A 20,236-nucleotide genomic window follows, 5' to 3' on the forward strand; every position below is an offset into this window, starting at 1 on the left:
CCCTTAATCAGTCGTGTTGCTCTCCTCTGAACTCTCTCGAGCAATGCCATATCCTTCTTAAGGTACGGTGACCAATACTGGACGCAGTACTCAAGATGCGGGCGCACCATTGCCCGATACAGCGGCAGGATAACTTCTTTCGTTCTGGTTGTAATACCTTTCTTGATTATACCTAGCATTCTATTCGCTCTCTTAGCGGCAGCTGCGCACTGTGCTGTCGGCTTCATTGTCATGTCTACCATCACCCCCAAGTCCCTTTCTTGGGCACTCTCATTCAAAAACTTCCCTCCCATCGCATAATTATACCTCGAGTTTTTGCTTCCCACATGCAATACTTTACACTTCCCAACATTGAATTTCATCTGCCATCTCTCTGCCCATTCCCCTAGTTTGTCCAAGTCTCTTTGCAATTCTTCGCAGTCCTCCTTTGTCCGAGCTCTACTAAATAGTTTGGTGTCGTCCGCAAATTTTATTATCTCACACTTCGTCCCTGTTTCTAGATCATTTATGAATATGTTAAAAAGCAGTGGCCCGAGCACCGAGCCCTGCGGAACACCACTCGTGACCTTTCTCCAGTCTGAGTAGTGGCCCTGTTTGCAGGATATCTACCATTAAGTAGGATTGCCTGAATTGATCACAGATAAGGAGCTGATGGGATTTCTGTAATTGTCGATCCCCACCACCTTGACCCTTACTCATCACTTTGCTAATTTCTGCACTGAAAGGGCCAACAGGTTGGGCGACTCATCTAGAGAATTCAACTAAGCCTTGTGTGATGATCTGCAGAGTTCTTAACTTTAAGTATAAACAATGGATCTTACAGTCTACTCGAGTGGGTCAGAATTTGATATATCAAAATAAGCAGAAGTGATAATTGGTACCAAAAGTAATAATGAGTGAAAAGAGAATCCTCATTAATCTCAATTAATATGGGGAACCAACCCCTCTCTCAGCACCATTTTCAATCTGCCACTACCTGCTGGTGATTCACATCGTAACCTTAGTAATGCTGCGGATCCCGAGAAAGGGGGGGTTTCATCCGCCCGAAATGGAACCCCGTTGAACTAAAATTGAGCATGCTTTCAAGTTATATTCATGCAAGATAAGTACTGTGTTCCTTTTTTTGATTCTGGCTCCAGCTTTGCGGTCAAGAAGTTTCCAGGCACTTGATTTTGGACGCTCACATAATTGATTTAAGAATGGACAGTTGTGGCTTTATTTATAGTTTTCACTTTCATTATTTCATGTATCACTATAAGAGAGCTCTGGGGATGTATCACAAACATTACCCATTTCAGGTTTAACTTGTGTCAACTCTATTTAGGAGTTGGTTCCCCGTATTAGACTTCTGATTACTAAGGACTTTCTTTCACTTATTAATTATTACTTTTGGTAACAATTATCGCCACGTGTCTTAACTTTCTTATGTATATTTTTTGAAAGAATTTATTCTTGGCATTTTCCTCCATTCTTTCTTAATGGGTTCTACATTTTGGAAATAAATCATATGGGGACAGACTTAGAGACCTTAATATGTGTACTCTGGAGGAAAGACAGGAGAGAGAGGATATGAAAGACGTTTAAATATCTCCGTTGTGTTAATGTACAGGAGGTGAGTCTTTTCAAATGAAGGAAAACTCTGGAAGGAAAGGGCATAGCATGAAGTTAAAGAGGTGCGGGCCAAATTTTTTATTAAGATACTAAGGGGTCCTTTTATTAAGATACACTAACTGATTTAGCGCGCACTAAATGCGCCCCTTTATAAAAGGACCCTTTAGTCTTAGTATAAGTCTAGGGTTACAACCTCTCCAACCCCATGCTGGCTCTCTGATATAAACAAAATAAAGACTTTTCCTCTCTCTTTTAGGTCCTAGTTCACGCTCGTAGTCTAACACCAGCTCTGGCAGGATACACATTTCAAATCTGACATACTGTAATCACAAAACAGAAAATAAAATTATTTTTTCTACCTTTTGTTGTCTGGTCATTATTCAAATCATGTTGGTCCCTGGCTCTGGTTGTCTTCTGATAACTCGCTTGCTAGGGTCTCCTTCTTTCTTCTTCCCTTCCCTTCCCTTCCGTTTCCCTTCCCTCTTCCGGAGGTCTGGCATCTTTCCTTTTGGCCTGAGATTTGGCCCTCTGTTCCTTCCCTCCCTCCATCCCAGCTTCATGGACTCACATTAAAGCAGCCTGCAGAGGATCGCCAGTCAGCTGTAGCGATCCTAGCAGGCTGCCGTCGGCCTCCGCAGCATGTTCCCTCTGTCGCAGTCCCACTCCTCCTCTGACGTACAGGACCGCGGCAGAGGGAACGTGCTGCTGAGGCTACGGCTGCCTGCTAGGATCGCTACAGCTGATCGGCGATCCTCTGCAGGCTGCTTTGAGACCGGGAAGCTGCGTAAACCTAGAACTGAAGCGGCGCCGATGGGTAAAAAAAATGTCTGTCGGCGGGCCAGCTTAACTGCAATTTTATAATTGTATGGTGGGCCAAATTTTATTACACCGCGGGCCAGAGTTTGACATGTCTATCTTAGGGAGAGGAGGAGATAGCGGATGTTGTGGTTCGGCAGACTGGATGGGCCATTCAGTCTTTATTTGCCATCATGTTTCTACATGTCATAGAAATATAAGGAGTTGACTCCAGTACACCAAGATCCGTTTGGCTTCGTGCACTGTTGCAAGAAGTTTTGATACTATAGCATATCACTTGGTATTTTTGTGAAGACTCTCTATGCAGTTTGACTCCTGAGGCAGGCCGGTTAGGCCGAAACATGTACATGTCGAGTCATTGTGTTATTGGATGAATAAAGCCATTTGAGCCATTTTCGTATAACTTTGTATTCACCAGTCTTATTTGGACAATTCCACTCCTTACATTTCTGTGTATTTGGATTTGTGGTTCTGTTTCCCCTCTATATGTCATAGCACATGTGGAAATTAATAGAATATGTACGTTACTTAGCACAGTCTATGCTTCTAATATATAACAAGTCTTTTTTTTAGTAAGCTCATTTGTAGCATTATGGATCTCTCTGATGTGTCTAAAATCATTGGAGAGGATTTTAATTTAGTAGCAGATCCCATGGTTGTTAAGACTTTTCACTCCCTCAGGGCAGGATGAAGTCAACTTAAAAGGAAATCCTCTATTATGTGACACTCTAGGACCACTTGGCATACACTATACCCATGCGACCAAGACTATACACATCTATCACGTGCTCATCAAACACAATTTAGATCAGACTATATTTTAATTGATAGGGATTTATTTTCCAAAGTAGAAGCAACCATACAACTCACCATGATATCTGATCATGCCCCTATGTAGATAACATTCAAATCTGGGATAGCTCAAGGCACTTAGAAGTGTCGGTCTGTCCCTTTGGACTTATATACAGACCCTAATTTTGAGGAGTATATCTGTAGAAAATGGGCAGATTATAAATGTTATTTTTGTTACAATTGGGTGGTGGGGATATTGCGTTCTGGGACTGGAGACTGTTGAAACAGTTTATAGTGGCTGCAGGGTGTGAGATAGCAGCTTGCCGAAGGGAGATCATGGACTTAGGTATCCGAGTTTCTGCAATTGAGCTGGTAGCTAATTCCAGATGCATAGGCTGATGGCTTTGAAACTTGGACAACTGAGAGAAAACTGGAACGGGCTGCAAAAAACTTAGCCAATCTTGCTGCAGCGTTTCTCATCAGATGGGATCATGTGCATACATTTATGTTGTGCGTATGTATAAACAAACTGTCTAACGGAGAGTTTGGGCTATTAAGGGAGATTAGAGAATTAGGACTTTACTTTGTTACAAATGTTATAACTGTTACTTGAGGTGCAGATTGTTTCAGCAATACAGTTTGGACGTATGTGATAGATGCTTATTCAAGCTGTTGATTTTGTTCTGTGTGCTAAGGCGGTGATGCAGTGTTTGATGTGCACAGCTTTGGGTGTTGCTGGTGGGGAGCTTGACGATTTAACATGCTGGATAATTTAAAGAAGCTGCAATCTGTTGGTGAGCCTGATAAGGGACGTTTCTTTTTCAATTTTGACAAGTTGGTGGTTGGAGAAAATTTTGCTAGTGCCCTTGAAACAGCTGATATGCAAAACAGGGCCGCTGTCAGGTCTGGCTGAAGAAACTTTGTTGGCAAGAATATTGAAATTAGCTTGTTAATAACTCAGCCGTTTTCTCCTTTGTTTTGGACCAATTTGTGCATGTTATGTACTTTTTTGTGGACTTTTTGGATTTTGACCCTGGGTATTCCTGTTTAAGACAGTACTGCATGATTATATGAAGGTTGATGTTTTGAACAGTTACAGCATGACATGGTCATGCTGAGGTGTATAAGCATACTTGTTTCCGAGGTCTCTTTTTTCTCTATATTAAGTTGCAGTAACCTTATCAAAGGTGTCTTTTACTATATGTGTTCTTTGTAATTCACTTATTTACATACACATCTGCCATCTCTCTGTGTGCAACGATAACTGCAAAGATATTCAGATTTTATTATGTTGGTTATCATGCCAGACTGAAAGGCAGCGTTGATGTGGATTTCAATTCCTGAACCCGACTCTTACTGCTTTGGGTGCAGAGGGGCGAAGGATGCTGCAGAAGACTCGGTGGATCTGTAATAGAAACCACCCGACTGTGCTGTGACCCAATTTTCCTCCACATTACCTGTTATGTTTCAGCACGAGCTTCACTTTTCCATAACTGACCGTGCAGAGCTGTAAAAAAATAAACCACATACTTAATCATCCGAGATTAAAACTGCCACTGTGATGTTCGTTTCTAACAATGATGGAGGGTTATATGCAATCTTTATTGCTCAGATATTAAACAAGAGTATGAAGGGATCTCAGCAATGTTTTAATGAAAGAAGAAAAAAACATGGGCCTTATAGTGCTTGCACTAACTGTTAATAGGAGAATAAATAGCTTTGCTTTAAAGACTGTGCAGCCGTCAAAGTCAAGCTGGTTTATAAAAGCAGTAGAGCCAACCCAAGGCACACTCCTTTCTGGTCTGGTACACTTTAAATTCAGTCTTCTGAGCACATTAGCACAAGTCACCCTGCAAAAAAAATTACTCACTTCAGTTTTTACCTATGCCTTTGCAGTGTGAGGCAGTAGAAGGTAAAGACACCAGATTCCAGTTAACGTGTGCAGCACTGGAGAAAAGTATATCACCATTTTCATGAACTGGTAAAATGTTCCAAAAGTAGCAAATAGCACAGTAAAACATTTATCCACAAAGACCTAATGAATCATTTTCTTAAACTGTGAGAATAGCATCAACTTGCCTTAATAAAGTGAACGATTCCCTCTGGAACCCCAGTCTTGCTCAGTTTCTGTAAGTATTCAATAATATCACTTGTTTGCAAACCAACGCTGACAGCAGCGTAGAGTGAATAAGCAGTCAGTTTGTATTCATGGATATGGACTGGTCTGCATACAGGTTCTGCTATAGCAACCAAAAAGTCTTGGGCATACCTATAAACTGCAGAAAAGGCTTCCAGGAAAATGTGGCCATCTGGCGCCTGCAAAATAATGAAAAAGGTAATAATGATCAATCAAGAGGTTTGTGACATGGAGTAAAAGATTAACTTCATTTCTGAAACAAATGTTCAAGCTTGGCTTAGAGTCGGGAATGAAAGAAGGTTCAATCTAATGCTTCATAAATACTTGTCCATTTAAAAACAAACAAACAAACACTGAGCCTTTACTTGGGACAGATCAAAAAAAGTCTAAAACAGCTGGAAGTACAGCTATACCCAATCAAGCTGATTTGGCTCTGAACAGTACACTGAATATACTATTCATATTCAGCAGACTAATAGTCTGAAAATGAAATCAAATAATATACTATAAAAATTTGACAAAAAATTCTTTATCATCTTTGCTGGTCTGGGAAGGAACTTTCCTTTATATTTTATAATTTCCAGTTCAATTTTTTGTTGAAAAGCAGAATGGATAAAAATCAATGATTTTTAAATTGGATTTTTTTAAAAATAAAATGCTTTTTTGATTAAAAAAATCTATCTAATGATAGTTTTCTATTTGAGATTCATTATAGTCCAAAAGTTATTCATTCTGAAATAAGGATTAGTTTTTAATTATGTAGCATGAGACTGTATATCCATGCAATGTTTACATTTTTGGTAAATCAATTCTATTAATCCATTCATAATGTCACAGGCAATTTTTTCAATCTACAAGATATTATCACAGATGTTTGGTTTTGCATTTCTCAAAACTGTGAACTTGTGTCTGCAGAGATAAATGTACTGCTTCTTCACAGGAAAAATGTTATAAAATATATAGAGTTTAGAAAAAGATCTTAGCCCCATTGTTCTTTTGCAAATCGATGTACACAAAACTCTTAAGTGCTAAGTTCATATATCTGAACAAGTTGCTAAATGTGGAGGAAGGACAAGCAGAATACTCCACAAGTCTTGAAATCTTTGTGTGTATAGCCTGAGGTTTATCATATTATTCTCTCCTTTGCATGAGAAAACTCATAATGGGAGCAGGCCATAATCCAGTTTGGGAATATTGTAGCCCTTTATTTGGCATTGTTGCTCAGAAGCAACATGTGTCTTTTATGGCTCTTATCGGAGATTTGCATCTCCAAATGCCTGTTACTTGGAACTGCTGCTCTGGTTCAACATCAAGTTACCTAAAGCAGCCATCTACCAATTAAAGGGTTAATGAAGTTCCTCCACCTATAGGTAAGGCAGGTGTGCGTGCAAAACGAAAACACTGCAACAAAGAAATGCAAGGTCTGGAGGCCCGAATGAAACATCATGATAAGTGCTTTGATGATGATGATGACAAAAGGAACATGTTTAAACAGGTAGGATCTTCCGGTTGCTAAATATTTTGATGTCATCATATTTCTCAAAGACTGTCTTGAGGAACTGCTATATTTGAGCAAAAATATATTTGTTATTATTACTCCATGTTACTGTCATTTTGAAACAGTTGTTATGAAGAAATGAAGAGTTGAAAAACAAATATTCCTTTATCCAAAATCCTTGGGACCAGGCAAATTTTGTTTTTTGGAACTTCTCGGATTTTGGAATGGTAATGTTAAGTCAGAAAAAGACAGACCATAAGACCATAAAATTGCCATCAGACATTTTTATTTCAAAATAAGGCAAACAAACATTTCAAGCACTTCAAACACAAACGTGTCCAAAACTATGGGACTGAAACAATACCTTCAAACATAAATGAAGTGTTAAATTTTGGTTTTCGAAATGCTTCAGTTTTCAGAAATTCATTGTGCTCTTCTTAAGTGCTCACTCAGCTCCTCCAAAAGTTCAACAGCATCAGTAATAAAATAGCTATTCTTCTGTACTTTGTTTAAAGCTTCAGAAATGGGTTTCAGGATTCTCAGCATATCAACAACATTTCTCTTAAGTCCAGTGTTGAGGACTTTGACACCTATTTTATCTCAATTTTGCTCACAAACTGTCATCAGAATAGGCCAGTTATTGATGATACCGCTCAAAGCAATCCACTACAGAGTTCCATCTAACATCTTGTGGGAGTGTTTTGGTTCTACTCAGAACTGTTCTTTGATTGTATGTAATTGGCCTGGCTTTCATCAATAAAAAACAGCATAAACATAAAAGCAGTAAGCTCTTGGCAAAATTAGTGAAACAGAAAGGGAGCACCAAATCTCGGAACAGTGGAGTTCTCATCTACGATAAGGTTCCCCAAGCAAATACATTGGCAGGTTCTCCAGAAAAGCACTGGCAGCAGAAACATCTTCATAAAGGTGTATGGTGCCTCCATGCATTATTTTTTTAATTTAGCTGGGTACAGCAGATTAAAACAGATCTTTTCTCTAAACATCAATGAGCATAACGAAGAGAACGCTTTTTGTGCTTGCGTGGCCTTAGGCGAGTAGTCCTGGAAACACAATACAGTGGCATTTTCATATTGCAATTTCGTCCCTGCTCAGATTGCCCGAAGAATGGCCCCTTTATGACTATAATTTAAGACCCTGAAGATGACTACTCGTGCCTTGCTGGAGGCTTCACATTGCTGCCCAAGCCTGTGAGCCCTATCTATTCGGAGGGGCCCACTAAGTTAGTAAGTTGGAGCACCGCTACCAGCCTGGTCTCTAAGAAAGATTGCAAGTTCTGGTCTTTCACCGTTTCAGGAAGACCTACCAATCTGAGATTGCTCCGGCACGATCTGTTTTCTAAATCCTCCAACTTGTTTTCTAGCTCAGTCAGGCAGGTATTATAGTGTTGAGAGTCCGTCACTAGGGTTTGAATATTCTCCTTCACTGTGCTCACTCTATGCTCTACATTCTGCATCTCCATAGTTAGGGTTGTAAAACGCTGATCCATCACTTTTAACTTATCTAAAATTAACTGAAGTTGCTTTGTCAACTGTGTATTCAATAGCAGCCTGCCTACACCTCAGTTGTTACTTTGGCAATCCTAGCTGAGCTCAGTGAAGGGATAGCAGAGAGATCTGTTAATTTGGCTTCTTGTAGTTTCCCCTTCTTGTAGTCGCCCCTTCTTTATATGGCAGTTTTGCAGCCATAGATGAGAAAATTTGTAAGCTATCTCAATGGGGCAGAATGTATTAACAATATGATATAAGAATAGAATAATAGGCCAAATTAGGTATTGTTGACTGCGGGGTCATCCGGAGCTGCAGAGTCACACATCTTCATAGCTCCACCGGAAGTTACCTTACAAACAATTTGTTTCAAAATATACGAGGTCTGACAATTAAGTTTGCAAACTCATCCTAGAAAAAGTGTTACATACCTCACTGAGGAATATCACTACAGTCACCTTCAAAATACTCCCCTTGGGAAGCTATGAACTGATGCCAGCACCAAGTCTACCCTTCAACGAAATTTTGGAACTCTTTTTCTGGCATGCCCTTCAGAGCTGTCGTCATATTACTCTTTATGTCCCAAATGTCATTAAAATGTCTTCCTTTCAATATTTCCTTTATCTTTGGGTAAAGAAAAACATCATTGGGGGCCAGTTCAGGTGAGTAGGGAGAGTGCCATCTGAGCTGGTACATTGCCATGATGCAGGAGCCATGAGTTGGCAAAAAGTTCAGGTCGTTTTCATCTAACTTTTTCACGCAGCCTTTTTAGCGCTTCCAAATAGTAAACTTGGTTAATTGTTTGTCTAGTTGGTACAAATAAGTGACTCACTACTGCAAAAGCAATGGTAACAAGTTCCACTAGTAATAAACAAAGAACAAATGAACTTGTGCTGCACTTGACTGAAACAATCAAAGTGAACTGATGTTTAATAATATATATGAAACCCTCAGATTCCTGCACTGCTCAATAATGTCAATGAAACAGCTAATGGCAGGTGTACAGTGTGTCTTTCATCGGGTTTTCATATGAGTTTTATTGCTTACAAACTATACGGTCTATCCGTATTATATGATGTATAATGGCAAAACAAATAAATAACTAAATAACTAGCGACACTTATCTTTTGTCAAGTCGCTGTATTTCCGGCTGTAATGCCTAGCCAATGAACCAAAAAAGGCCTTTTTTGGTTCATTGTTTTGGTTCATTGTTTTGCCATTATACATCATATAATACAGATAGACCGCATAGTTGGTACAAATTCATAATGAACAATCCCTCTGATATTAAAAAAGGTAAGCAACATCATTTTGACTCTTGATTTGGACTGGTGGAACTTTTTGGTTGCGAAGAAATGGTCAACTTCCTTGTGCCTGTTTTGTTTCAGGGTCATATTGGTACACTCATGTTTCATCACCAGTGATTGTATCTCACAGTAGCTCCTATTATTTTATATATATCTGGAGTCCTGGTATCTGCTCCATAGAGACAACTCTCCAAAGATAGAAAGTGAGTATTTAATTAAATTTTTATGTCTGGACCACCAGTGATAATAGCCCAAAACATAGGGCTTCTTTTACAAAGGTGCGCTAGCGTTTTCAGTGCAAGCTACAATGCCGCGCACGCTAACCCCGCGCTACACGGAAAATACAAATGCCAGCTCTATAGAGGTGTTAGCGTGTGCAGCAACTGCTAGCGCACCTTCGTAAAAGGAGCCCATAGTCTTGCCTCTCCAAAAGGTCTTGGCAAACTTCGACTCTCCTTTGCTTTTGTTCAAGTTCCGACATGCTTGCAACAGCACACAAAAACACATAATAATGAATTCCACTCAGCAAGACACCGCCACACATCGACATGAACACAGCGGTGAGATACTGGTCTACCAAGGTTATGAAACCTTACCGAGTTCTTTGTATAGTGCTGCCAACGTAAGCACATGGAGGCATGTTCGCAAATTTAATGTCAAACCTCATATACTAAAAAAGTCAAAGAACTTATCTTAAACCAACTATCAGGCTACCTCCCAACATGAGTATATTTGAAATGCTGCATCAGGGAATGCTTCACTTACTGGCAAAACCCACATTCAATGAATTGCAAGTATTGTGCACTACTGGGCCCCCAAAAATGTAAAGATTGTGGACTACAAAGGGCTGATTTGTGTCATCAAAAACAAAGTGGGCGACTGTGACAGTAATAGATGAGTCTCATATAAGCTGAGCTCATAAATGACAATCAAAGGGCGACTCAATGGGAAATTGCTGACATCTGACATGCAACATTGAATTACAATTGAAGGCACTCCAACAATAAGAAATTCTAGCATGGCATATTGCTTAAATCGCACTGAGCACTCACTGCATGCTTCCATTTCACAAGTAATAGCAAAACAGTCTCTTCACATAGAGGCTTCTTGCAAATTGAGGTGAAGAGACTTCAAAGAACAGTGTACACATAAGATGACCATACATCCCGTTTTGAACGGGACTGTCCTATTTTTAGCTCGCCTGTCCTGTTGTCCCCACGCACAGCTGTGGGCCGCTGAAATGTCCTGTTTTCAGAAGGAGCGGGACAGGCGAGCTAAAAACGGGCTATTTATCCAAGCCATCATCTTTGTGCAGCTTCCCCCTCTCCAGCCCCCCCCCCCAACAATTCTGACATCAGAAAGGAAGTTCCGGGCCAGCCAATCGCTGCCTGGCTGGCCCTGAACTTCCTCTCCGAAGTCAGAATTGGCGTCGGGGGGGGGACTTCTGCAGTCACTGCACAATGATGTTAGTGCAGAGGTGGCTTGGACAAATAGGCGGCGGCTTTGGGGGGGGCTGTAGAAGCCTGGACCAATCAGGCCTTAGGCATAGCGGGTCCGCCCATCCCCACTAATCCTAAGGCCTGATTGGCCAAGGTGCCTAGCCTGGGCCAATCAGGCCTTAGATTTAGTGGGGATGGGCCGGGAAGGGGCGTGCCGTCTCATTTCCACGAGGCAGACCCGTCGGCTGGACGGCAGCAAGACCCGTCCAGCTGACCAACATTGAAAGGTTAGTTGGGGGAGGGAGATTAGTTGGGGGGGGAGGGAGATTAGTTGGGGCGGGGGGTCGTTGGGCTTTCCGGCAGGAGGAGTTGGGCATCCTCCTGTCGGCGATTACGAGTTTGGGGGGGAGGGGGTTCCAACAGGAGGAGTTGGGCATCCTCCTGTCGGCGATTACGAGTTTGGGGGGGAGGGGGTTCCGGGGTTCCGACAGGAGGAGTTGGGCATCCTCCTGTCGGCGATTACGAGTTTGGGGGGAGGGGGCTCGGGGTTCCGACAGGAGGAGTTAGGCATTCTCCTGTCGATGATGGGACAGGCGGCCGCAACAACCGCAGCCGCTATACATATTGCAGCAGGGAGATCCCTTGCTGCCATAAGTATAGCGGCCGCGTCTAATTTAACCCGATTCTCTAAAGACGCCGGTTACAGAATCGGCGTTTAGTATAGGACGCCTCTCCCGGGCGGCCTGCCTGGGGAGCATTTTTTTTAAAAAAACGTGCATCCCGATTGGCTGATTAGACAGCTGTAGGACGTCTACAGCTGCCTAAAATCGGGACGCACTTTTGGAGAATCAGGGCCTTAAATGTTTTTCTGGTTTGTGATACAGTTTTTTCTGGTTTGTGATACAGCTTTTCTGGTTTGTGATGACCTGTACCATATACAGGTAATAAATGTCTTTTTTTCAGCAATAAATGTGTACTGTATTCTTCTTCGTGGAAAAATAAGACATCCCCCTGAAAATAAGACCTTGTGCATATTTTGGAGTTTTTAAAAATATAAGACAGTGTCATATATTCGGGGAAACAGGGTAGGGAACTCCTTTACCTATAGGTAATATGGAAGGGGAAAAAAATTCACATCATTAAAAAGGAATGACAGTTCTTACCACCCAAATTGGGCGTGAGGTGTGGTCCTCCTTCAGGGGCATCTGCAGCCTATAATCCTTTGCACCGTATTCATCCACTTTGGTGCTTGCCTCATCCACTTGCTTCCCAGCAGCAGAAGGGACAGCTTCCTGGGATTTACCTCCCAAAGCATCATCCTCCTCCTCGTCCTCTTCTTCATAGTGGCGCTTTTTAGATTTCTTCTTTTCTGCTAACAAAATTAATTCACAATTTTAAAAAAGGGGCCAGATAAACATTAATCTAATAAACTAAATAAGACAGATTGAGGTTTTCAGTCTTCATTTCATTGCTGTCTGATCTTAAGCAGGGTTTAGAAAAATACACACCAGGCTTTATTGAGGAAAGGCAGAAAAAAAAAAATCCAATGTCAGATTTTCTCCTGCTAACAGCCTGAATGCTCTCTTGTAAGAGACACATTCCTGCAAGTTCTGCCTTGACCACTTATGATTTTCAAGCAGAGACAGAGCTCAGGGGCTAAGGAAAAATGTTGCCCCTATGTAATTCCCCACTATCTTGCACCCCAGCCTTGCCCAAGATCTTGGTCGCGCCGACCCTCTCTCCGAGTCTGAAAGGAACACTTGTCGGGTCTCCTCCGGCAGCTCGATTCTTTGCTGTGGCAGCCAGACAAGTCGTTCCTAGAAGGCGACCTAGGCGCGTGCCTAGGGTCCAAGCCTCCTCTCCCCTACCTTCCAACCTGTCCTTCGGGTCGCCCATGCCAGGGCCCCCGGCCTCTCTTCTCCGGCGCCCCGCCACCTCGCCCGCGGGCCGCCTTCAGCCCTGCCGGAAACAGGAAGCCGCGTCAGAGGCGTCTGTCGACGCGCGAGTCGGAAGGGTGGAACGAGGTTCGGGATCTGCTTGTCCCGCGCAGAGACGTTGACTCCCGTCCAGTTTCATCCAGAGCCGCCCTTTCCAGCCTCGTTCCCACACTGACTGCCATATCACACTGCAGGCGCCCACCGACACTGAACAAATTTCTGGGCTATGGGCAGGGAACGTGACATCTATGACACACACTAAACAAAACAGGGTCGTGCTTGAGCCTGAAAGACACGCATTGGATCCCATTTTGGACTAGGGCGCCAGGGGTAGGCAATTCCGGTCCTCGGGAGCCACAGGCAGGTCAGGTTTTCAGCATATCCACAATGAATATGTATGAGATGGATTTGCCTGCACTGCCTTCTTGCGATGTAAATCTCTCTCATGCATATTCATTGTGGCTATCCTGAAAACCTGACCTGCCTATGGTTCTGGAGGCGGGAATTGCCTACCCCAGGACTAGGCAAGAGTTAAGGCTGACCTTGAGCTCTCCTCTCTTGTTTACTGTGGATGAGTCAATCAAGCAGCGGCAAGGATCTCAAAGTCCCTCCTTGAGGGCCGCAATCCAGTTGGGTTTTCAGGATTTCCCCTATGAATATGCATGAGATCTATGTGCATGCACTGCTTTCAATGCATATTCATTGTAGAAATCCTGAAAACCCGACTGGATTGCAGCCCTCAAGGAGGGACTTTGACATCCCTGAGCAGCAGTATTCAGTGCCATTTTCAACGTCATAAGAGAATGTAACACCTGACGCTAATCAATCTTATGCAATACCTTTCTATGCTCTTTATCTTCAATTTAGGTTCTTGCAATTAAAAAAAATCCCATTTTAACTACTGGGCATATAATTTCCTAAAGTATTTTCAGTGAGGCATGTTCTGAATGTGGAAAATTATATGTACTTTAACACAGTGTTTCTCAACATGCAGTATACCTGGGGGTATGCAGTATGCATCCTCCTAGCCGAAGTGAAGATACCAGATCTGAAAGGAGGAGAGAGATGCCAAAAGCCAGCTGAGGGAGGGAAGGGAAGAAGACAGAGATGCCAGACTATGGGGGAGTGGAGGGAAGAAGATGGGTACCAGACCAAGGGGGGAGAGAGGCACAGTAACAGAGCAGTTGCCATATGGAAGAGGCAGAAAGAAGGCAGACAGTGGCTGCAAGGAATAGAATGACGAGAAGATGAGGAAAGCAGAAGCTAGACAACAAAGGTAGAAAAAAAAAATTCTATTTCTTTTTTGCTTTAGAATAAAGCAGTATATTAGTTGTGTTAATAAACAATTCAGGATGAGGTCCTGCTTAACCCCTCAAAATGTCCAAGGGCTGAGGGGTCCAAACTAAAGCTCCCCTCCCTATCAGGAGTCCAGCTCAAAGTTTTAAAAAGAGTCTCTCTTTTTTTTTTAAATAAATCAACTCTTTTCTCTGCAATTCAGACAAATCAGTTCCTCAAGTCCAATGGCAATGTCATCTAGTCTTCTTTACTACTGGGCAAAGCAGTACGCTGGGGAAATAGGGGTAACTGGTTCCTACCACCACTCACCTAATCTTCCACTATGACTAGAACCACCCCAATAGGAACTAGGTTGACCTGGCTCCCTATTTAACCCCGATTACCTATCGCCCATCCTTCATGAAATCCTTGGGAGAGGTGGACTCTGGTGTAGTGCTGCCCAATTCAGGAAAAAAAATTTCGATTCGATTCAGCCTACTGAATCGATTTTTCAATTCAATTCAATTTTCCTGCCCAATTGGGTGTTTTTTTGTTGTTTTTTTTTTTTCAAACATCCTGGTGGGTTTATTTTATATTATAGCCTCTTCACCCCCTTTGCCTTCTCCTAACTACACTGGCACTGTGGTGTAACATCTGCACTCCCCTGAAGGCCTGCGTATTCAATTTACCTAATTTCAGCAGCCTGCCCTGCAGAAGATTGCTGGTTCTAGTGATCTTTGCAAGCTGCCATACGTCGTCCGAGTTGTCTTCTCTCTGCCGCGGTCCCGCCCCTCCTCTGATGTCAGAGAATGGGCGGGACCATGGCAGAGAAAACACAACTTGGACGATGTATAGCAGTTTGCAAAGATTGCTAGAGCCAGCGATCTTCTGTAGGGCAGGCTGCTGAAATTAGATAAATTGATGCGTGGAAGCCGGAGTGGCAGGCCAGCAAAAGGCAGCGCTGCCGCTCCTGCTTTAGAGGGGAGGGTCAGTCAATGAATCGGGAGGCCGATTTTTTGTTGTGTAAATCGATTCGAATTGTGAATCGGGCAGCCCGATTCTCATCTTCCCCAACCCAATTCTAATTTTCCCCTGCCCGATTCTCAGCTTCCCCAGCCTCCCTACCCAATTCTCAGCTTCCACAGTCCCCCCAGCCCGATTCTCAGCTTCCCCAGCCCGATTCTCAGCTTCCCCAGCCCAATTTTTATTTTCCCCAGTCTCCCTGCTCGATTCTCAGCTTCCCCAGCCCCCTGCCCAATTCTCAGCTTCCCCAGCCCCCTGCTCGATTCTTAGCTTCCCCAGCCCCCCTGCTCAATTCTTAGCTTCCCCAGCCCCCTGCCTGATTCTCAGCTTCCCCAGCCCGATTCTCAGCTTCCCCAGCCCGATTCTCAGCTTCCCCAGCCCCCCTGCCCGATTCTCAGCTTCCCCAGCCCCCCTGCCTGATTCTCAAACTTATACTGGGAATCACATGGAGGAGAGGAGAATGTTTGCGTGGCACGAAGGAGAGAGCCAGCACGACGTCCGCTCGGCACTCCCAAGTCCTTCTGATGTAACTTCTGGTTTCACAAAACCGGAAGTTACTTTAGATGGGGACAACTCCGGCGGGTGGCAGCGGCAGAGGGAAAGCATGAACGCCGTGAATGGGTCTTGAATCGGTGAGTTCGATTTTTTTGCCAATCCGAATCGATTCGAATCGTGAATTGGGCAGCACTACTCTGGTGTACCCCCCTCCCCCCCTCAAGGAGTGATGGGACATTAAAAGATGGAAAGGATTTTCTGCCTCAGAAACTTGCAGCAACAACTCCAAACCAGGAAACCTTTGGGCTTCCGGTTGGGCCAACCCCACCCAAGACCTCCACCCCACATAACCTCAAAGTGCAACACCAGGGGGGAGGGCAAATTACACAGCTGGCTCCCTCCTACCCCAAGGGTTCTTATTCAGGGTGCCCACAGCCTGTGCTCAAGCCACTGAAAAATTCAGAAGGTAAGCTGACTCCCAGCAGGCTGAAAGTTTGCCCTGTGAGCTGCAGTCCAGTTCCATGGAACTTGTGTCCTTTCCCAGGCAGAAAATCCCTACATAGGGGGTCTCACGGCACCAAAACCTCAGAAAAAAACCCTTAAATCTGAAAATTCTGCAGTTTGCTTGCAGAAGGAAAAACTGAAGGGGACACACCACTGGTAATGTGGGAGGTGCTGAAAGTTGTAAGTATCATACTTCTAGAAAACCTGGTTCAGGAGAATGATCAGCTAACGCACAGACTTCTGAGTAGATATTACAGAACTATATTTGAAGGTAATATTCCAGTGAACTAAAGGACTATTCCTACTATAACCTTTTTAGAACTGCATAAACCTGAGACATGGTAGCATTGTGGTCTTGTGTCATTCCCATGGACTTGTTCCTTCCAGACAAACTATACCAGAGTAAACAAAACAACACTTTATAGAATTACAGAAACATAGGAAGCAAAAATACAAAATATATATTTTTATTAACTCATTGAAGTTCTTTTATCCATTTTTCCATAGGCCATTTACTTCCTGTAAACCTTTGCACTATAACCTTCCAATTAATTAACTAAGAAAAAAACATCTTTCATTGTGCCAGTTCTCATGTCTTCATGCATGATCAGTTTTAAGAAGCTCCCCACCCCACCAAAAAAAATAAAATGTGTACTAGCAATATACAAATCTATTAATAGTCATTGGTCACAAATAAAATATAAACATTGCTTCTTTTACATAAGATGCAAGAACAAAATAAAAGCCATTGTACCAGTCAGAAAAACAACAAGTAAATACAAAGAAGTTTAAAAAAATCCAAAGTTATTTATTGTATACATTAAAAAAATGTACAAGCACAATTCTAAGAATGTCATAATGTGCACAAAGAGGAACAATCTGTATTATATCTGGCATTATTAAGTGTGGTGTTTAATAGCAATATATTGGCTCACTTATTGACCATCAAGTGTGCACTCTACTACACACCACATGGGAAAGTACCTCATACATGTTTCTTTTATAGCAACAAAAATGGCAGTTCATTGAAAATGTAAAGCTCTGATTCTGACTGTAGCAGTTACAAGAGCAAGATAAAGCTGTATTCAAAGGAGAAGGAGCAGGGAAATCATTTGACACTAAAATGCCATACCATCAAGGGAATGAAAATGTTTTTCAAAGACTGTTTAAATAACTTAAACCCATTGACAACTCCCATTTCACTGGACCTGGGACCGTGGACTTCACCACTGGTACCAAAGTGTTAATAAAGGCAGGAAAACTATATTTACTAGTATACGACCATAGCAAATTTTTGTCCTCTTTTGAAATAGAAATGCAGTTAGCCACTTTTTAAAAAGCCTGGATTTCTTCAACAAGTGCACAGTCTAAGAACAGCTGGACATAAAATTTGTTGAAATGAGACCTCGGAGTTGCCTAATGACGTCCACATATGTACACCACTCAGCTCAATTCCCCTTTTCTATGCATCCTAAGCCACAGTTCAGTAGGGGTCTTTATTAAGACAACATCCGCTCATCCTCTATTCTAAGCGCACTGTGCAGTAAACAGAGACTAAGAGCCCAGAGATGCAGAGCAGCATTTGCATAGACAATTTAAAATGATTTTCCTAAGTCTACATGTAGATTTCCTGCAAAACCCCTCTCCTTTAATGTATCACAGAGAAATACAGTTTAATTTTGGCTCTTGTTACTAAAATAAGGGAGAGAGAAAAGTCTTTAGAAGTCCTATTCACAATTTGCATGTGTAAATAATAGCATTTACTCATGTACGATATTAAATAAAGGTTAAAATCCAATTTTAAAAAGCCGGGATTTACACGTGTAAATCTGCAATGCATGCATATGGCAAGGGTGTATGGTTTGGATGGGACTAGGGCAGATTAAAAAAAAAAAAAAAATACAGGTGTGTTTCCCATTTCAGAAGTGGAATTCACATCTATGATCACTGAGATCAACGTCGGGTTTTACAATTATTCCTGGGTAAGGATAGGTTTTGTAGAAGTGCTCATTTTGGGGAGTGCTCTATAGGAGAGATTTGAGGAAGTTGCCCCTCGGTATTCCCTGGCCCCAAATCAATAATGCTGAATGATTGCAGCCTCTATACTCAACTGGGAGCATTTAGATGCGTAGGTTTCCAAAATGGCACACATACAAGTTCTGAAATACAACTTTACACATAAAAGGGCCGATGCTAAAGCATACACGTTACAGAGTTACCTCCATAGATCATTTTAGACATTGACATATATAAAATGGTTGTTCCATCCCATATAACTAGTGCATACATGTACATTCCTACATATATTTCAGAAAAGGTTGTTAGCAGTTCCTTTTCTAAAATACTACTAGAATTTGACACATCCTATCTCGGATGTCTCAGTTCTGGGCTGTAAATATTCCTGGAACATGTAACACAATGATGAATTCTTCATGAATACACTCCAGGGACTGGAGAGGATATAAAAATCAGAGGTCTGCTGTTAAAACATAGCCATTTTTTGCTACCTTGCTTGGGCTATCTTACAAATTCAAAGCTTGCTTTCACTTTTAGAGAACAGTATAATTTCTATCTCCCAAAACACTTAACACTTTGTACAAAATTCTCAGGAAGAATGATTACACAGCTGACAATCAGACCATCGTAATACAGCTTTAAAGTACCATTTATAATTGCAAAACTACAAATACATTTTTAATTGTTAAAACCAAAAATTAAAAAAATATTTTCTTTCTTTCTTAAACATCAGCCAGCTGAAAATATATATATATGTATATATTTATATATCTAGTAAATTATCTCTTGGAAAGCTCTTATATATTTATTCTAACTAAACATGGAATCCATGAAAACAAGTCCATAAGAATGCAGAAATCAAACTGCAGAATTAAGAACTCACTAGATTTATACATACCAGTCTATAAAAGGAATTGTACAGCTTTAAGTCCCCATTACCTTATGACATGATTCAACCCTATTTTCAGCCATGTGTCTGTTGCATAAAGGGGGCTTTATAAGCCTAAACATTTTCAAACTCTATACAGTCAGATCATAGCCTGTTAAAAAATAAAACAACAACCTGGATCTGGGTCCTTAATGATTTTTGCCATAGGCACAAAATAGGTGCAAGTTTCCAGCAAATTAAGGCCCCTTGTTGGAGTTGTTAAATATTTCATGTACCATAAAGGGGCACTTCATTTCAAAATGTCTCAACATATGGAAGGCATGATATACATCACCATATAATGGAGAATGGCCTAGCGATTTAAACAGCAGGCTGAGAAACAGGGCACAAATACTGTTTCTCCCACTGGCTCTCCTTATTAATCTGGGCAATTCACTTTGGTGGGCTTTTACAAAGCTGAGTGCCAAGCAGCACACTTAAATGAAGCCGTCCACAGAAATAGAACGGGCAACTTGGCATTTAACATGCACTGCTTGGCAGCACAGTTTTGTAAAAGGACTTACTTGTCCTCCACAGCCTCAGATACCAACTTAAATTTTGTGTCTTTGGGGAAGGGACCTACCTACTGTACCTGAATTTTAACTCTCCTTACCATGGGTTTGGAAAAATGAGAATTAATCCAACATCCAAATCCACTCTAGAGTCTAAAATCAGCTGAAACCTAGGATTGGCACATGACAGTCACCATGTCATGAAACACTACACAATCGCTCATTTCACCATTAGCTTTCCGACAGTTGGTTTTCCGCTGATTTTAGAAATTATTATTTTATAGCACCTGGCTGCACAGTAATAACTTCTTGAAATTCAATAAGCACAAGTGCTTAACAATCTAATCACCAAGGGTTTCAGTTTTGCCAAGTTAGCTCAACCTCATGATCATGAGACTTCATTTAACCTCATTTTTGTCTCTCCTTGTTTTTTATCCATCT

The 20,236-nt window shown here is 41.9% G+C and overlaps 1 protein-coding gene across 3 annotated transcripts in view; it reads right to left on the reverse strand.

Moving 5' to 3' along the window:
* LOC117360795 (general transcription and DNA repair factor IIH helicase subunit XPB) overlaps window positions 1–20,236 on the reverse strand; it is a 262,217-nt gene that overhangs the window by 60,214 nt on the left and 181,767 nt on the right. Inside the window, exons 1-4 of one of the 3 annotated variants that reach the window (XM_033945180.1) lie at window positions 12,974–13,204; window positions 12,269–12,474; window positions 5,299–5,535; window positions 4,677–4,726 (exon numbers count right to left, since the gene is read on the reverse strand). In XM_033945180.1, coding sequence (XP_033801071.1) covers window positions 4,677–4,726; window positions 5,299–5,535; window positions 12,269–12,474; window positions 12,974–13,001 — 521 coding nt within the window. In that variant the 5' untranslated portion in view covers window positions 13,002–13,204. Of the gene's footprint in view, window positions 1–4,676; window positions 4,727–5,298; window positions 5,536–12,268; window positions 12,478–12,973; window positions 13,205–20,236 lie in introns of those variants that run through there. The other 2 variants (XM_033945178.1, XM_033945177.1) reach the window with 2 other exon arrangements.

This window comes from Geotrypetes seraphini, chromosome 5 (assembly GCF_902459505.1).
Source record: "Geotrypetes seraphini chromosome 5, aGeoSer1.1, whole genome shotgun sequence".
Lineage (NCBI taxonomy): Eukaryota > Metazoa > Chordata > Amphibia > Gymnophiona > Dermophiidae > Geotrypetes > Geotrypetes seraphini.